This window comes from Cyprinodon tularosa, unplaced genomic scaffold (genome assembly GCF_016077235.1).
Source record: "Cyprinodon tularosa strain WSP-4 unplaced genomic scaffold, ASM1607723v1 ctg160, whole genome shotgun sequence".
NCBI classification, from domain to species: Eukaryota; Metazoa; Chordata; class Actinopteri; order Cyprinodontiformes; family Cyprinodontidae; genus Cyprinodon; species Cyprinodon tularosa.
The window spans coordinates 1144885-1163863 of NW_024038438.1; the positions used below are offsets into that span (position 1 = coordinate 1144885).

The following is an 18979-nucleotide window of genomic DNA, read 5'->3' on the forward strand; positions in this document are numbered from 1 at the left end:
TTTTTTTACAATTTGACTACTGCCTACATGTCTATTTAAGATATGACACCTCTACTCATTGAGCCCCCAGTGGGGCTTAGTTGGCCGCTCACACGGAGTCTGAATCTGCTATAGGATTCTTTTTCCTTTCCACTGTTGCTGCATGCATGCTCGGTGTGAGGGATTGTTGTAGAGTCAAGGACACAATGTAAGTATGCTCCTCCAGGGGGAGAAAATCCTGCAATCCTCAATGCCATCAGCCGGGCTTTCCTAGATAGAAAACCTTCACCTGATCAGACTGTATAAATTATTTGAATTGTCCGAGAGATTACTTTTGTTGTAAATGGGTTGTGAATAGTGAGCATGTTGGGTGAAACCCATAACCCAGCTCTGTTTTAGATGAAACCTAAAGGTAAAATTTCACCAATAATACACAAAGAACAAAAAAGGCAATACATTTGTTGAATACATTTTTCCACAACCTGCTGCTCATTAGGGTAATTTTTGAACTTTTAATGACATTGTTCCTCCATCTTATAAACATTAAGCTAAGACATAAAAAATACATTAAAAAGAAACAAGACATTTACTTAAAAACTGACTGACTAATATGTGAAGTAATAAAATACAATAGATTTCTAAAAGCTCACTGACTAATCTTTTTAACATTACTATCATAGTTAACATAAAACGCATCTGAATCTGTTTCTAACAGATGACTTTTGTTTGACAGCTGGCAAACTACGAAAAACAATATAATTTAAATGAACCGACTCAATTAATATTTACACATGAAACTTAATTTAAATTTACATGACTCAAATCACAAAACACATCTCTAAATTACATATAAAGAGTTCATGTCTATCAATAGAAAAAAAAAAGTCTGTTTAAGCAGGGTTCAGTCCGAACTAAACCAGACGGAAATCCTGAACCAATCAAAAAGTCGAGCTTATCAACCTCTTTCTCTCTAGAGAACCCAAACTCTTTGTTGAAATAAAAAACAAACAACAAAAACCACAATGAGAGCAGGAAGTACCCTTCCCCACTGTGGTTGCTTCAGAGTGATGTCTCCAGGCTGTGCAGGGGGCTCCCGGGACAGGGTGGCAGTCCTGCAGAGTTAGGTGGGATTAGACCGGACCTGGAGCCATCCCTATGCAGCGGAATGATGCGCTCTAATGTATTGTTGTTCTGGTTGGATGAGGATGGGAGAGGCTGCAGGTTGGAGAGTCCGCCCAGCTTCAGAGGTGGAGGTATAATGGAGTTCCGTTTGGTAGGTGGATCGTCCTCATCCTCGTTTTCATCAATGAGTGGGATCTGAGTTTCTAAGTCCTCGATCCGGAACTCTGGGTGAGTCATGAAGTTGTGGATGGAGCTGCGGGACTCTGGTGTCTCCAGGCCTTCGTAAGGAGACACGCTGTCTCTGAAGGCATTGACAACACGGATCTAAGGGACAAGAGGGAGGTTTTTATTCAATGAAATGTATCCCTTCATTTCATTAACAGCCCAACTCATTTAAACTTTACCTCATATACCTTACGCCTCATTGGGTATTTCAGATTAAAGAAATAATAAATTATAAGAAGCATAAAATTGAAATATGTGCAGTCTTATGGGGAGTTCACAACGAGCGTCAAAACTAGACGTGGGCGGATCGATCATAGGATCGATGCTATCAATACCAACGCTGGTACTGATATTGACCAATATTAATTTAACAAGATCGATACTTTTTATTCTTTCCCTCATGCACTAGCTGCAGCACATTCACCAGTCTCCCCGTCTTTGTCACAGCACTTTACGGCTCCCCCTCCCCTCTCATCACCAGCTCAGCAGCTAATATTAACTAATCCTTTATTTATTCCACAATGTGGAATCAATGCAACAAATGCACACAATACAAACAAAGTTACATAAAGATTAAAAGATATAACATAAGATGTGGATTAGGAAAAAAAAACACTATGAGCAGAAGTTAATTAATATTATTATTCAATTGTAACAGTAAACAATAACAATCATGAAAACACTGAAAGGTTCCAAGATACATCAAGTTTAAACGTTAAAAAGCCTCGGTATTGTATTGATATCGGCAATACTGACCCTGTGTTTACTTGGTATCATATCAATTAACAATCCCTGGTATCGCCCATCTCTAGTCAAAACTGAGAAAAATTTGCTGTTTCATGAGCTTTAGCTCGTCCTACATTTGACCAGAAACGTGTCTGCTGAGCGACAGAAATTTAGACGGTGGCCAAAAGGCTCCGCTTCATCACTGCATATGCTGGTTGTCTAATTCTTGTTGGAGATGAATCAGATTTTACTTGGTATGGAAAGACGGACAAAGCTGCCAGAAACTGTAGGTCCAGCAGATTCACCAGAGATGCTTCCAGTTCTACACATCCAGGAGCTTTGGACCATGATAAGGGAATTTATATGCATTTTAATCTTCCTATTTTTGTAGTTTTATTATTTAAAAAGTGACTTCTTCCTGGCCATAATGCAACCGTTTTTGGCATTTACTCAATCATATTTAGTTTAACATATGATTAAGTAAATGCCAAAAATGGTTGCATTATTTTTTTCAGTGAGGTCTCCCTCAAAAAGAGAGATTTAAACTCGAGGGATTTCCTAGTAAAATAGGAGGCTATATATTCTATTCTATTCCTTTTATATAATAACCATGTTTGATTGATTATGTCTATCCCAATAAAACCTGCTTAAAACCCAAACTCTACCTGCGTCTGGATACGGTTGAGGCTACGGCACCACAGCACCTGACCCCTCCTTAGTTCCATCTCAGCGTGGTCAATCTCATCCTTGTCCTTCAGCTCCTCCAGCTCCTCCTCAGGGATCTCCTCCTGCTGTGTGCCATGGCCGACTGTTTTCAGGAACTTCAGCCAGCTGGTGGGGACGCTTGACACCAGCTGGGAAAGGAATAAGATTAAAAGCTAGTCCGCTACTTTGAGGTCAGCTATGGCGAACTAATGAACAGCTTTGTTCAGGACTGCTTTAACACTGTTTATGAGGATTTTCTGCCTATTAGTCAGATTCAAGTGCAAGATGATACATTATTAAAATTATGGCTTGTTAAGCCTGCATGGTGACCTTTAAGTACATTTAATGTTATATTTTTCATCAAATATGAGTTGAGTTTATTTTGTCTGTCTATAGACAGCTAGGTCAGACAGGGCTGATAGTTCATTTTAATAATTACCTGCCCCCAAAGGAGACTTCCAATGCCCAGAAAGATGCACCACAGCCAGTGTTCTAGGGTCAGAGGCACACAGCTGAATGCTTTACCACCAAAGTGCACTATTAGGACCTAGAGAGTACAGAAAAAAAAAAACACACAAATGAAGAACATTACCAATGTCAATAGGGTATTTACAGAAACAATAGTACAATTGCCTTGCCAGTGAATGATTACCTGTACAACCAGTGTTCCCAGGATAATGGAGCAAAAGATGGGGTTGTTAAAAACACCCTCAAAGACATTCCTTTCTCCATGGATCTTGCGAGCATTGAACTCGTTGAAGATCTGCATGAGGACGAACGTGTTGAAAACAATAGTATAGTGTTCAGAGGGGGGCGCGTGAAGTGGGGCGTTCCTGCCACAGTCGATGTCAAACATCTTCTCACCTACAAAAGAATGGGACAGAGGTCAATGTGCCTGTGTCTGAGGGTTTTAAAATTTGCCACTGATCTGCATTCAAACATACAGAGAATTGGAGATTTGACTAACCGACAAAAAGGAGCGTGAAGATCAATGTCAGTTGGTAGACAGCGTGGCCTAAAATGTTTTTCATCATGGTGCGTGAGATGAGCGGCTTGTTGCGGCCATATGGGTTCCTGAGGAGCAATGCTTCGGTGGGTGGCTCAGTGGCGAGAGCCAGAGAGGCGAAGGTGTCCATGATGAGGTTGACCCATAACATCTGAACGGCTTTTAGAGGCGAATCCTACAAATGTGACAAAATTAAATTTTAATTTGTAATAAAAATGTCCATCAAACTAATTTTCTACATGTGTCTTAGTTAATAAGTCAGTGCTGCCCAGTTTCAGTCCTTCTGCAACTTTTAGATGTCTGACAAACCTGGATTAAATGAGTGGCTGTTTAGCAGGAGCTGAATAAAATGGGAAACCTGGTTCAGATACATTAGAGAATGGAGGGATCTAAAAGTATGGGTGAGTAGGACTACAGGACAGGGCTAACACTAAACACAGGGCATTCACCACAGTAACAGGTGGCAGCCTTTTAAGCTTCCACAACAATATATCTTTAAACATGAGATGGGCATAGAATTTCTTTTTTTAATATAGAATAATCTCACTGTAATCTTGGAATTAATCTAGATTAAAATAGCTCATTTGAATTCTGCCAAAGTAATTCCTGAATCAGAATCAAAATTACTTTATTAATCCCGTGGAACCATTTACAGAAGGGAGAAAAATAAGATTGTAAGTACAAATGAGATATAAGAATAAAATAAAGGTAAGAATTAAATAAGAATAACAATTAAATAAGATAAGGATGGTATGCGTGTGCTATCTAAATAAGTGAAAGTAAGTCTTTCCAAAATGCATCACAAACTGCTTGAGGAAGCTTTTCTACTATGATAACTGGTGATGAAGATAAATGATATGAAAAAAATGAAAAACCCAAACATCCATACCTCAGGAGCCAGCATCCAATTCCACATTGCCATCACAGTTCAATTAATGACCAAATTCCTCTGTCCACAAGATATGTAACATAACATAACTACTGTCTGTATTCATCTGATAGACTAGAGGAATGCTGACCCTTCTGAATATAAACAATATACAGGACACTGGTTCTTGAGGACTAAAATTTCAGATATATGTTAAACTCTATAAATGTAGCTAGATGGGCCTAATTTACTCATAATTTCTCTTTGCTATGACTCTGTTAATAGAGTAGTGACAATAATATGTCTCTATTCTGAAAGGGAATACCATGCTTTGAAGCTGTAATTTGAATCTGACCTGGGTAATGCAGGCTCCGGTGATGGCCACAGTGACAGCAACGACATTGACTGTGAGCTGGAACTGCAAGAACTTGGAAATGCTGTCATAGACGTTTCTTCCCCACATAACTGCCTTAACGATGCTGGAGAAATTGTCATCTGTCAGGATGATGTCAGACGCTTCCTTCGCTACATCCGTCCCGGCAATGCCCTGAGGATCACAGCATGCAGTAGAATATCAGGGCCAATGTTTCATAAATGTCTTTTAGCAATGTCAAAATCAGCATTGGTAAAAAAAATAAAAATAAAATGATCACAATGTGGAAAATGATGTAGCACTTTCAGTCTGACGCTGTAGATAAGAAAAGGTTCTTGATGCAAAATGAGAAATTAGGCCTGGTTGAGTAAAGGTTTAACCAACTGCTATACCATAGCAAAGCCAACATCCGCTTTCTTGAGAGCGGGACCATCATTGGTGCCGTCTCCGGTCACCGCCACAACCTGCCTCTGCTCCAGGACAGTGCTGTCAATGATACCTTAAAACAAAACAGATCAAACAGGTGAAGGTCAATCATGGCACCATTCTAAACAATCACATCCTACTTTTTTTTAACACAACAATTTATACAATACTGACCTATAAATTCATTTATGAAAACTAGTTAAAAGAGTTAGCTCAGATTTTTCTTTTAAGAGAGCTTCAATGAAGTGAATATCGGTGCTAGTTTGGTTCTTTGATCCTTTACTTTTTTAGATTATCACAACAATCTTGTCAAAGTCAAATTAAAAGCATTTGTATGTTGAATGACATTTAAGAAAAATCACCTTCTGATTTTCCATGTTGTTTTTTTTTTTATGAGGGGCATTCAACAAGTAATGCCCCAGACCCACTTCCAGTAGCTTGATCTAGCTGAAAATTAACATGTGCAATTATTTATCTCTCTATAGAAAGTGGGAAATGACAGCTCTGAACTAATGGTGGTTTCTGATTTACAGCGTTTGAACTCAGTCAAGTCTGAAATGGAGCCTGTTGAAGGACTGGTTATACTCCCACAGCAGTGTGTCACAGTGAGCTTGTCGCAGGTATGATGATTTTTGATTTACGCCCAATATTGAAATTTGGTCTGCGCTGTGTTATTCCACACCACAACGCAAGAGGGACAATCACGAACTAGCTGTGGGTTTAGATACGACCGAGGTGGTGAAGAAGTGGGGGCAAGTTTGTGGGACAACAGAGAGACATGAGGGTGAAAAAGAGCTGGGATCCATGAGGAAAAAGGTTCCCAGCGTTCTTGTGCACCCCACTCTTCAGCTGGTCCATCTTCACGCGTCGTCTTCCACAATGGCGGTCATACAAACAAAACAAGCAGGTAAGGTACCAAACAGGAAATACGCATAGTGTAGTGCGAATGTAGATCCGACCAATCAGAGGCCACCTGTCTGCGGTCACCTACAATTTGGGAGAGGTGTTGCAGAGTGTCTGAGGAAGGGGGAGGGGGGCATATCTGCTTTAACTGCTACACACACGCAGACAAGATGGTTTCTAAGTATAAACGAGCCTTGAGTTTTAAGGCAGTGATCTGTTTTTTGTATTCGAAGGGACGCACACCACGGGAGACTTTTGAGACTAGACTCTTGTAAAATGTTTTACAAAGCCACATGATGGGGAATCATCACCATAAGGTACTGTAGTAGCTGTAATTTGTCACTTAATCCATAGAGATAAATAATTACACATGCAAAATTTTACCTAGATCAAACATGTTAAATGCCCCTCATACCGTAATTGAACCCAGTCAAATGCAGGACAATGTTTCAATCGGTGGGATACCAGGAAAGAGGTCCCACACAAATGAGGAGATCCATTCCCCCAGTGGAGCAAGAGCCTCAATGCATTGCATCCATTGTTATGCTCACATCAGGTCAATGAATGAAATAAACAGTTGAAAACTGCTTTCTGGTCTTTACTCAGCTTATACTATCAGATATACATTTTTAATGATCGGAAACTATGGTGAGAAAGAAAGAAAATGCATAAAAAAATGGGGCAGGATTTCATAGCTCTGGGCAACTTGGTAAACCAAAAAACAAAACGCAAAACAAACAAACAGAAAACAAACCCTGTTATTTTCTTTTGTCAATCAATACATGACTAACCTTTGACCAAAGTGTGTTTGTCCATCGGAGAGGATCGAGCAAGGACTCTTAATTTAGGCCAAATTTTATCAATCCGCTCCTGTTCAATCTGATGGGAGTAAGGAGAGAAAGGCATTTAATTTGATATGCAACAGGTCACCATGTGGAATGATACAAAGGCTACAGAGGAATTTCGTTTTCACATTTCCCTGCATCAAGCCTTTTCTGTCGCCATTTGTCTGACCTCTCCCAATTCATTACGGATCCGTTTGTTGAACTCTTTCCCTTCTATGCATAAGAATTCATCTCCAGGCAGCAATATGCCACATTTGGAGGCGATGGCTCGAGCTGTGTTGATGTTGTCCCCGGTCACCATGCGGACTGTGATCCCAGCTCTCTGGCACTTTCTGATGGCTTCTGGTACCTTTTGGGGAAGAGCAGAAAACACATGAGCACGGAGTAAAAGACGATGAAATCATCGTTGATAGTTGGCGTAGCTGGGATATGCAACGCAAAGAAATTACAATTCTTTCTTCAACATTTATGTCGACCAAATTCATTCTTTCAGTTTCAGATGTTCCAGCTGTGTTGATCTCTCAACTCCGAACCCGTTTTATGTCTGTAGTCTCCAACATGGGAGATTTAAAATACATATGCTGCCCTTAGATTTAGATTTGGTTACCACCGAGAGTAATCCATGGATTATTGCTATTCTCTTTTAACAAAAGGGATTTTCAATAGATAAAAAAGAACAAGAGTACATCGCTAGCATTAGAGCTGGTTCACATGGAAAGAAAATTGTGTTGATATCTTCACATTCTTCCCCTTCCAAGAGCCCTCGATATCCGGGCCTCCTTGGGGCCGATTATCCAGCCCTGTCTAGTCTTTACACTGACTGGGTCTACTCGGTACAACACACTAGGTTGGACATTGGTTACTTTAGATTTAGACTTAAATAACTTTTATTGTAATTTCATTTTGTACAGCTTTCATGACATTTCTTGAAGTGGAGCAGTGATCAAATGTAAACAGTGTGGGAGCAAAAACGTGGTGCAAAAAACACATTGATATGGAAAGCATTGTTCAGATTTAATTGGGCTATATTTATGTATAGCTCAACTCTGATAGTGCTTTGTTTAAAAAGGTGTTGATTTTTTTAAAGTACTACATAAGTTAACATGGTATCAGGGGCAAACTTACCATACAGGTGAAGAAGGTAAATGTCTGGGCCCCCAAACCAGCAAGAGGCCCCACCTGTGAGGGGCCTACTGGTTGCCCACTCCTCTAACAACAAACGTGGTATATTTATACATGTTTGGAATAAAATACGTTTGATAAGCATAGAAACAATCACAAAAAAGCATTAGTCAAAACCCCATAAACTTCTTTGCTCTACTTTCCAAACACAAAAACAGGCCGGTCCTTCCCATCATGTAAAACATCCAAAGACACAGTGTGGAGCAGTGGGAGTATATATAAAACTAATATTGGCTTAATCATTGTATGTTTTCTATAAAAACCCAGATCTCACGATAGAAAAAAAAATGTCTGTTTAAAAAAAATCCATTAGGCCGCAATATTACATCAAATTTAAATATAGCTTTATCACTTTACATATATTTCTACCCAAACTCCTATAATCTGACAATGAAGGCTAACAAAAAAAAAAAATGGAACACGTCGGTTACACAACTCTGTGCACATGCAAGGACGTGCTGGCAGTTTGTCTGATCTTTAACGGGCAGAACAGTTTGCTGGTCCGAGGATGTTGATCTATATCGTCCATTACAGTGAAAAATCAAACCATTCACTCTGAATGTAGCTAAACACATTAAAGGTCCTTAAGATCAACACATGGCTGCAGTCAGTACAGTTGCTCATTAAACTGGGACAATTTATCAAATCTGCTGGTGTCATAGTTTCTGTACTGATTCTCAACATTTTTTAGAGAGCAGTATTTAAAAGAATTTAGTAGCCCAATATCAATTAATCAATCAATCAGTTAATTCATTTATTTATTGCTTTCTTTTTCCTGATCAATATGTTTGATAAGTAAAATTATAAACGAAAAGTAATTCAATAAAGATACAGGTTTACTCAAAGTAAAACATAAATACTATTTTATTTCGGACATTACAACAGACCGCTGTGGTGGACATTCTCCTCAGGTGAATGATGTTAAGTCAAACCTGAATTGGAACTGAACTTAATCAATCTGTTTTCTATTACAAATTAGAATTCAGATTACCAGGGTGCACACTAAATATATAAAACTGAGAATTAGCGCTTGGCCAAGTATTGCTATTATTTTATGTATTTTATTGTGTGGAATTTTATTTTCATGATTGTTTGTTTTGTACAACTGTTTGTCAATTTTATGGGTGATGTCGGGGTCTGCAGGTGGCGCAGTGGAGGACTTAGTCCTCGACCTGAGGTCCTTAACCACATGTCTCTCCCCCTCTCTCAAACCCCCTTTCATGTCAGCCTACTGTCGAGAAATGAGCCACTAGTGCCGCAAAAACAAAAAAAAAATTTAAAAGCCACTGTTTGTTGTTGTTTTTTTAAAGAAAAATCAAATGACCACAAAATGCACAGATTATATTGTTTGTAGTTCAGAATGGTCTTGTTCAGCTGCAGCTGTTTAACCAGGGGATATGACAAACCTCAGGTCGTACGGGGTCCTCAATGCCAACCACGGCGATGCATGTGAGTCTAGAGAGGATCTCGGCCTCATTGTCCCAATCAGGCTCCACGTCACTGTTAGTGAAGTCTCTGTAGGCCAGACAGATTGTCCTCAGCCCCTCAGACGCCATCGCCTCAATCACATTCTTCACCAGTTGGTCTCGATCCTTAGGTTTAAAGACTTTGGCCTCGCCACTGGCTGTCAAGATCTTACTGCACCTGAAACCAGACGCCAGTCCTGGATCAGAGTACAGCTGTGATAGAGCGTAAAGCTTTACGGCCAGAAGCATTAAACCTACTTCTTCAGCAAGATTTCAGCAGCACCTTTACTGAACATTCTGTAGGTGCCATCAAAGTTCTTCAACACTGTGCTCATGGATTTCCTCACAGAGTTAAAGGTGTAGACCTTGAACAGCTTCTCCTCTGGGATTTCATTGCGGACACTCTGGTAGTCTCGTTTCAGGTCTAGGCTGAGTCCCAGTAAGGCACATTCGGTCTTGTTCCCTATTTGGCGAGGCAGCCCACCCTCTCTCTCAGGAGGCTGCAGAAAGCAAGAAGCACATTTATTTATTCTACAGGATTAGCAGTTAAAGAGAGCTAAATGGTCTGCAACTTTAAAAACACAGGCATAGCCTTTGTATTTCTTCTAATTGGCCTAAATAAAGAAATGATGTTATTTTTAGTAGATTTGATCCTTATTTAAAAATCAATCCTGATTTAAAGCCATGTGTCAGGGCAGAGACCAGGCTGCAGCACTGGAAGACAGTTGGCAGATGTGTTTTAATTATTTACAAATAAAGCTGCTATGGTAGTTATAGTTCATGCCATTTTTCTGTATCTTCATTGATTTCTTACACCTGTGCACCTGCAACAAAATATTGGTGTTTAGCATATATATGTTCATGTCTTTCAATTATATTATGTGACTTATTACCCTGTTACCTTGTCACTTCCATCATTTCATATTCAGTGTTTGACACTTTGGGCTGCTAGTTCAAGGGTTCAGGCTAAAGCTCTATATTTGTTTAGTCTATAGTTTAAAGAACTAGCCTAGTTGGTCCCCTGGTGTTTGGACACTGAGGAAAGGTAAAATTGAATAGAATAGAGAGCCTGAAAAATCACATATACATATCTCACTGGGGACGCTTGTATAGTAGCATTTCATGCAATTCCAAGTTTTCTGCTCTAGTCTATCTATGTCTTGTTCCAGTAGCCAATTTGTCATCAAATGCCCTGGTCCCCTAGCAACTGACGCAGACCTTGTTAACCCGGGCGATGTCCGAGCCAGTATGGCTCTTGTATTTGCGGTTTCACTCAAGCCACTAAGCACTAAGGGTCCACCTGGATGTCCATGCCGGGAATTGAACCCACGGTCACCTGTACCGGAGTCATCGGTGTTACCTACTGAGCTTTGAGCTATCCAGTAATCTTATCCATGTAAGAGCAGCAGTGGTGCCAGTGGTAATTGGAGCACTGGGGGCTGTGAGCCCCAAACTGGGAGAGTGGCTACAGCAGATTCCAGGTAAAACATCAGAGGTCTCTGTCCAGAAGAGCGCAGTCCTAGGAACAGCTAAGATACTGCGCAGAACCCTCAAACTCCCAGGCCTCTGGTAGAGGACCCGAGCTTGAGGATGACACATACCACCCCACGAGGGGTGAGAAAACAGTTTAACACAGGCATATATATATATATATATATATATGCATTTTATATAATAATTTCCATGTTTTAATTATTACTTCTGTCAATTTCAATCAATCAATCTATCTATCTATCTATCTATCTATCTATCTATCTATCTATCTATCTATCTATCTGTCTGTCTGTCTGTCTGTCTGTCTGTCTGTCTGTCTGTCTGTCTGTCTGTCTGTCTGTCTGTCTGTCTGTCTGTCTGTCTGTCTGTCTGTCTGTCTGTCTGTCTGTCTGTCTGTCTGTCTGTCTGTCTGTATCATTTGATAAATTTGGCTTGAATTTTTGTATTTTTTCATTAATATCAGGATTGAATCTCTGGGTGTATAGAATGTAAATTGTGCACCTGATTATACAAGGTAATAAAAGGTTATAATTGGTTAACAGAAGAGAGATGATGTATAACGTGTGTGATGTACAGGAAGTAAAAGTTTAGTTTGGGAGTAGTACATCTCTGCAGTGTTAAAAAAGTCAAATGTTCACCTAACCTGCTTGCTTTACGCTGTGCTCTGTAGAGTGAATCCTGTAGAATGTGATCTGATGAGTACTGAGCTGCTGTGACAGCGCTAAAGACTTAACCCACAGAGCTTCCTGAATGAGCATCTATTTTTAAAGCTCACCATAATCTTGGTGGTGTAGGCGCAGTTGACCCCGATGCCAAGGATGAGCAGGTCCAGAATCTTGGTTGGGATGAGGTCTGGCTCTGGCACCTTTTTATAGTGTCGCCCTGCGATATAGGCTTGCACCACAGTCATCCGGTTCATGGTTAATGTCCCCGTCTTATCGGAGCAGATTGCTGTAGCGTTGCCCATTGTCTCACAGGCATCCAGGTGGCGGACCAGGTTGTTATCTTTCATCATTTTCTGAAACATTTCATTTAACACTTAAATAAACATAGACATTCGGTAAATGGAAAAAAAAGCACCATTATCTAGAGGGAGTTAAACTACCGCAGATCATTTTCAAACCGTATTTAAGCTCCAGTTAACCCTTTATAGGGCACTCAGTGAAATCCTTTAAAAATCCAAATTTCCAGCCAATAGTGTTATTGGGATCCAGGTCAAGACCTTATTACCTTTGTAACATAAAAAAATATGGATATTTTTGTGGGAAAAATTAATGGCAATGTAATAACAAGAAAAACCAACTTGATTCAATATATTAAGAAAAAAAACAAAAGTGCTTCTATAAGAAATTCATGAAAAACATTTTTTGTTGGTACAACATAACCTTAGAGGCATTAATGCTTATACTGGCACTTACATTTTTTTGTTTATACACCTAAATTTAATTGTTAACTAGGCTTATTAACTATTTACTTTATTTTTTAACATTTCAATTAGCTTTTTACCTTTTTTTTCTTGAATTTTAAACTTTTCTTTTTCAAGTTAATTTACAGTGGGTAATATATCATTCAAGGGCTCATCTAATTGGTCAAACGGTAACGTGCCCTATAAAGGGTTAAAGGAATTAGAGCAACATTATACTATAAAAGGTTTCACTGACTAATGAGAAATAAGCTTTAATTATTACAAGTCTTTATTGAAGTAAACATTTATTAATTTTAACCTGTTGCTACTTTTTTACCAAAGACTACAAATCATTTTTGAGGGAATATTATGTGACAAATTACCAACTAATTCTTTCCGATTGACTAACTATTAATTAATAAGCTGCAATTTTCCTGAAAGACTGAGTAGTGTGCCAACTGTCTTATAAGGACTAATTAAAATAAATCTTACACATTAAACATATTAAGAGATAAAACATGTTACAATTAAGTTAATAAATAAAGAAATGATGCATAAGCATGTAAAGCACTCATAGTTTCCAATTTACAGAGATGTAAAAAGATAATGAATAGAGAGGGTATGTCACTCTGATATGCTGTCAGGCTACCGCTTTGTTTCAGTGAAGTAGATGGGACCTGTGTCCTAGCTCGGTTTTTAGTGAAATCAGCGTTAGCTGTTAGGAGAGCCTTTGTTAATGAGAGCTTCTGCTTGCAGAGAATTGTTCAAATTTGGCTCCATGTAGCCCATTGATTCACAAAAGCCTACAGTGCCTAATGCCACCATGTCTTTTTTATCCTGTTACAAACATTTAGAGTAATGTCCTTAAGTTTTATCATTTCATTCTCACCTATTGAGGGCAGCAGAGAAGTTGGTGCTTCTCTAACTGTGTATCACAGCTAAATAGGCACTATTCAAGTGATAAATTAAGGAGTTTATCATGTTTTTATATTTACGAACAGAACCACTTAAAGTTCTTTCTAAATCCTAGTCTCCTTTAAACATAGATTCACGGACCAGAATCAATCAAATAATATAGTTCCATCTGAAACCAATGAAAATAGGTTTTTAAATGGTAATTTAGTCAGATATGTGGCAGGTAATATTTGCTTTATTGAAAGGTTTTTTCTGTCATTGTGTAAATGACAGATTATGGACAGATTCTGATATATCTGCAGTGTCACGACTATAAATCTGATACGGTACCTCTGTTGAAGCTCCTCGAAAATGTTAAATAAATAAATAAAAAGAAACAGCAGTAAGAAGTTTGGAAGGCTGGACCTGTTTGAGTCCACAGCCAAAACTCTTCTGTTCTCCTTATTTTCATGGACCTCTAAGGATCCAGTCCAGATAGACCAGGTCCTTGGAGGGTGCAGCCTATGAAATCGAGTGCACCCAAAGTTTTTGCCTTAGCATGCTCTTCTGCTGCTTTGGAGTTGCAAATTGCATGAAGGCTCTGGTTAAAAATCAACAGTGGAAAGCAGCAACACTACAACATCAAAAACGATTACTTTTAACTTAACGTTCAGGTGGAGCAAATTGTATGAATTATAAGTTGGTTATTGGTTTTACATCCGTACATCTGTGACACAACTGGTCTGTCTTTCCTCAAAGAGAGCTAAGCTGATGGCCTTTGTAAAACTGACCTTGACCGAATATGCAAGGGAAATAGTGACGGCCAGGGGGAGACCCTCAGGCACGGCGACCACCAGCACTGTCACGCCAATGATGAAGAACTTGACTAGAAATTGCACGTAGACTGGCATACACTCTTGCAACAAAGGAAGTCCCTGAATCCAGAAGGTATCAATCAGGAAGCGAGTGATTAGAATGATGACAGTGAGGGCTGACATTAACAGACCTGATCACAGGGAGAGAAAAGAACAAGAAAGAGTACAGTGAATACATTATAAGATTCTTTATATTCTTACCTATCATTTTCACCAACTACTGCCTGGGTCTTCTCTGCACAACTGGACCAAGTCAAATCTCAAGTTAGGACGGGCAAATATCGAGTTAAGTCCAAATCAAAAACAATAATAAAGGATCCCTAAAAAACATTTTTACCTTAATATCTAATAAATTATCTCCTAGGTCCTTTTTAATCGATACTGGTGTAAGAACTTATAATAATTGAAGTGTTTATGAGACGAGGAAAAGGTCTAACATTTTCCCCTACTGTGTCTGGTCAGAAAACCACACTTCCAACTTCTTGCAACTTCATGTCAAGCTCTCATTCTCAGGATAAGGTGAAGAGATTTATGTTCGATGTAAGGCCTTTAGCATCAGTAGACACGTCTGTCGCGCCCCTACTCACGTGTAGATGTAGACAAAGTTACTATAGTGACTTTAGAGTCATCACTGCTTAGTAAGTAATTATAAAATATGGTAAGTCTGAATCACCTTATGAGATCAATTGACACATTTACTTAAAGGAATAGTACACCCAAAACATGATTAGCCTTCATTTTCTACTCACCTCCATGCTGAACAACACTCTGGAGTACTTTTTTGATATCTCAAATGCATCTGGAGATCTGGGAGGCTTCTTGCTGTCTGCTGACATTCAAATAATGGAGGTCCATGGCGCCCGAGACAGAAAGGTCCATAAAAGTCCACAAAAACGTGTCAATATTCCTCCATACTGCTCGTCCAATGTAATCCAAGTGTCCTGAGTGGGTAGCATCCAGAATTTACTCGAAACGAAGTCATTTAGAATGTTTTTAGAGCATAAACAGTAGTGTATAGGATTTCCTAATAGCGCCCCCATGCGCGCTCACGATTCTACGGAAGCCGGCAGACCAAACCGGAAGGAAGTGCGCATTCAGCGTCTGGTCTGCCGATAATGCAAGCGTAGAAGAAGAAATGTGCTGTTTACCTGTGCAAAGAAAGAAACAACGAAAGAAAAATGTCTGAGGACTTCAGTATTGAGGAAGAGCATGAGTTCTTTGCCGAGCTGAATGCGCTGGTTTGGTCTGCCGGCTTCCGTAGAATCGTGAGCGCGCATGGGGGCGCTATTAGGAAATCCTATACACTACTGTTTAGGCTCTAAAACGTTCTAAATGACTTCGTTTCGAGTAAATTCTGGATGCTACCCACTCAGGACACTTGGATTACATTGGACGAGCATTATGGAGGAATATTGACAAGTTTTTGTGGACTTTTGTGGACCTTTCTGTCTCGGGCGCCATAGACCTCCATTATTTGAATGTCAGCAGACAGCAAGAAGTCTCCCAGATCTCCAGATGCATTTGAGATATCAAAAAAGTACTCCAGAGTGTTGTTCAGCATGGAGGTGAGTAGAAAATGAAGGCTAATAATGTTTTGGGTGTACTATTCCTTTAACTGACTTGTATAAAAGTAACAATTTGCAGCAAAAACGCTGCTTTACACTTGTTTACATTAGATAATGTACTTTACTACTCACTTTCTCAGATATATTTGTTGTGGTGAGAATCTTCCAACTGCTCTGAAAATGACAGTGAGCTGTATACGTAGGGTGCAGGGCAGGCAGAAAACAGTCTGTGTTCACGACTGCCATTTTCAAAAGGTCCTGTACCACTCAGAAATAGCTGTGCTGTTTTAATCGCTGATCTCCATTTTTTCACTGGACTGCCGATAGGCCGTTGGTAATACATGGTGCTGTGAAGTCACCAGCCGCCATGTTGGTACTCCCTAGTTAGAACGGTCGTAATGTAAACAAAACGTGCGCTACAGCATTTAACAAAGATAATGCCAGCTTTTTGGCATGAAAGCATCCGAATGCAAGTCAGAATGATCACATTCAACCAGAGCCATTTTCCCTAGCGTAACCTGACTGCACATTATCTGCGTATATAAACTGAACATACAGTATATTTCTAAAAGGTACAGTTACAGAAAGGAGACGTTTATGGAAAGCAATTATATCGAATTGATCTACAACTACAACTAATATTTTTGGGCATCCGTTTTAAGAGACAACCTGGATGATTCATTCAATTGAACAGATAACAGCTAAAAAAAAAAGGGCCAGATTTTCACATTTTACATTTTTATGGCATGACTTTTTGATTGTTGGGAGTACCAAGATGGCGGCAGGTGATTTCAGTTTTTTCGGTCTATGAGCAATCCAGTGAATAAATAGAGATCAGTGGTTTTAATGAACTGAGTAAACAGTCCACTAAATATTAAGTTATAAATGGCATCATTTTGGATGATTTATTTTTATAACTTTATTTAGAGCATCAAGTCATAGAATTGTAGATTATTTAGTCCAAGTCATTAGTAATTAAGTTAAGTGATAAGATCGTTTCAATACAACCAAGTCAAGTGGAGAGTTTTCAAATCTGTGACTCCGGTCTGACTCGAGTTCAGTCAGAGTTAACATCTCTGATCTGTTCCTGCATCCAGTCCCCTAAATTTAACCAGGTACTCTTTATTCTTCGCATCTCAGATTTCATTTCTGGCTCATCTGGTTTTTAGACACTGACGTGTTTTGCTCCTCCATTAATCAAAAATAGCCTAGATCTATATTCCTGACAGACAACAGAGAAGGGCTTGCCATCATGCCACTGCACAATAGAGCTGGGGGGATTTGACTCATCCACAGGAATGCCTTCTATTTGTGACAAAGAGGGAAATGCAGGAATGACGGAATCAGTGCAAAGGAGGCTTAGGGCTTTTAGAGGCCTTATGCAAGGTTTCAAATCTTTCATTAACTTACTATAATATAACTAATCAACCACCATGAATACAAATTCTGGAGTGTATAGAAATATCAAAATTATTTTTATTATGCAAGAACTCTAATTCAAAATGAAAAAATTAAATAAAATCAACCCCTTGCTGCCTTTTGTACCTGCTCTGCCGATCTGTACAGCTAACTTGGTCAGCTTCCCTTGAAGGACTGATTTCTCCTTCTTTGGCAGAGCCTTCTTCTTCTTCTCTGGTTCTCCATCAGCATTAAGTGGTTGCATCTCCACAGTTGGTCCATCCTTGTTTTTCCCTGTGTGGACAAAGGAAGAATTGATTCAGCTTTAATAACAATATTTCCCCTGCTTTACTTGGTCATGACATCTGACTCAACCGTAAAAGCAACTATAAAGAGACTCGAGCCTCTTCTTTTAAGACCTTGAGCTGACATTTGTTGTGATTTGGCCCTAAATAAATAAACCGGACAGAATCAAACATCATTTAGACTTCTGAGGACCAATGGACCGCAGCCTAGATAGAGGAATGCAGAATAGCTGGGCAGGAACCCAAGCTGGGGCTAAGCAAATGTGACTGATTAATATAGAAATAAACAAAAGCAGAAAAAGGATACAACCCCCCCCCCCCCCCCCCCCCCCCCAAACAAAGAGTGTCTGTGCCATGAGAAACATGCTACAACTGAATGAACTTAATGTGTGTCTTTATGGTATAAATAAATAACCCAAATGACTACAAAGACGATTTTTTAGCTGACCGCATTACTGACTCATTGATGCTTTGGGTGCTTGGAGTAGCAACACATTCCGATGTACAGATTGTGAGATGCCTTGTGCTTCCTGTGCATACATTCAACTCCTCACATGTTGATTGATGATCGTCCTCAAAACAACGGGACCTTAGATGGACGTAGCAAACTGAGCCTTGCCAACTTTTTGGCATGAAAGCATCCGAATGCAAGTCAGGATTATCACATTCAACCAGAGCCATTTTCCCTAGCGTAACCTGACTGCACATTATCTGCGTATATAAACTGAACATACAGTATATTTCTAAAAGGTACAGTTACAGAAAGGAGACGTTTATGGAAAGCAATTATATCGAATTGATCTACAACTACAACTAATATTTTTGGGCATCCGTTTTGAGAGACAACCTGGATGATTCATTCAATTGAATACTGACCCCCCCCTTGATGGTGGAGCCAACCAGAGAAAGTAAACTGCCCTTAATTGGCGACTCCTCAGCAAATCCCGCCTCTTGACTCAGTTATAACAGAACTGTTTCCTTTCTAAGTATGGCCAGTCACATTAACAAAGCATGTTCAAAATAATAGACAAAAGATGTCCAATCCAGCACAGCAACAGTGTAAATATAAACTCTTAATTTTTTATCATGGATAAAGTAGTCTAATCCCAGTGTTACTTTCTTGTGATGTGTTGAGTCACAACATATTATCAGTGTTGTTAATTAAGTCCCTGACCAAAGGAGATTATTCCTCATCTTACCATGGTTTTATGAGTAAA

The 18979-nt window shown here is 39.4% G+C and overlaps 1 protein-coding gene across 1 annotated transcript in view; it reads right to left on the bottom strand.

The window, feature by feature from the left end:
- Nucleotides 1-18979, bottom strand: part of LOC119780446 (plasma membrane calcium-transporting ATPase 1-like) — a 49324-nt gene continuing 30345 nt past the window's right edge. The window contains exons 8-21 of the mRNA XM_038280505.1: nucleotides 17605-17751; nucleotides 14411-14625; nucleotides 12096-12338; nucleotides 10085-10326; nucleotides 9767-10004; nucleotides 7348-7527; nucleotides 7125-7212; nucleotides 5397-5503; nucleotides 4987-5178; nucleotides 3725-3938; nucleotides 3410-3621; nucleotides 3197-3304; nucleotides 2718-2906; nucleotides 1-1425 (exon numbers count right to left, since the gene is read on the bottom strand). Of these exons, the coding sequence (XP_038136433.1) occupies nucleotides 1039-1425; nucleotides 2718-2906; nucleotides 3197-3304; nucleotides 3410-3621; nucleotides 3725-3938; nucleotides 4987-5178; nucleotides 5397-5503; nucleotides 7125-7212; nucleotides 7348-7527; nucleotides 9767-10004; nucleotides 10085-10326; nucleotides 12096-12338; nucleotides 14411-14625; nucleotides 17605-17751 (2762 nt within the window). The 3' untranslated portion in view covers nucleotides 1-1038. The remainder of the gene's footprint in view (nucleotides 1426-2717; nucleotides 2907-3196; nucleotides 3305-3409; nucleotides 3622-3724; nucleotides 3939-4986; nucleotides 5179-5396; nucleotides 5504-7124; nucleotides 7213-7347; nucleotides 7528-9766; nucleotides 10005-10084; nucleotides 10327-12095; nucleotides 12339-14410; nucleotides 14626-17604; nucleotides 17752-18979) is intronic.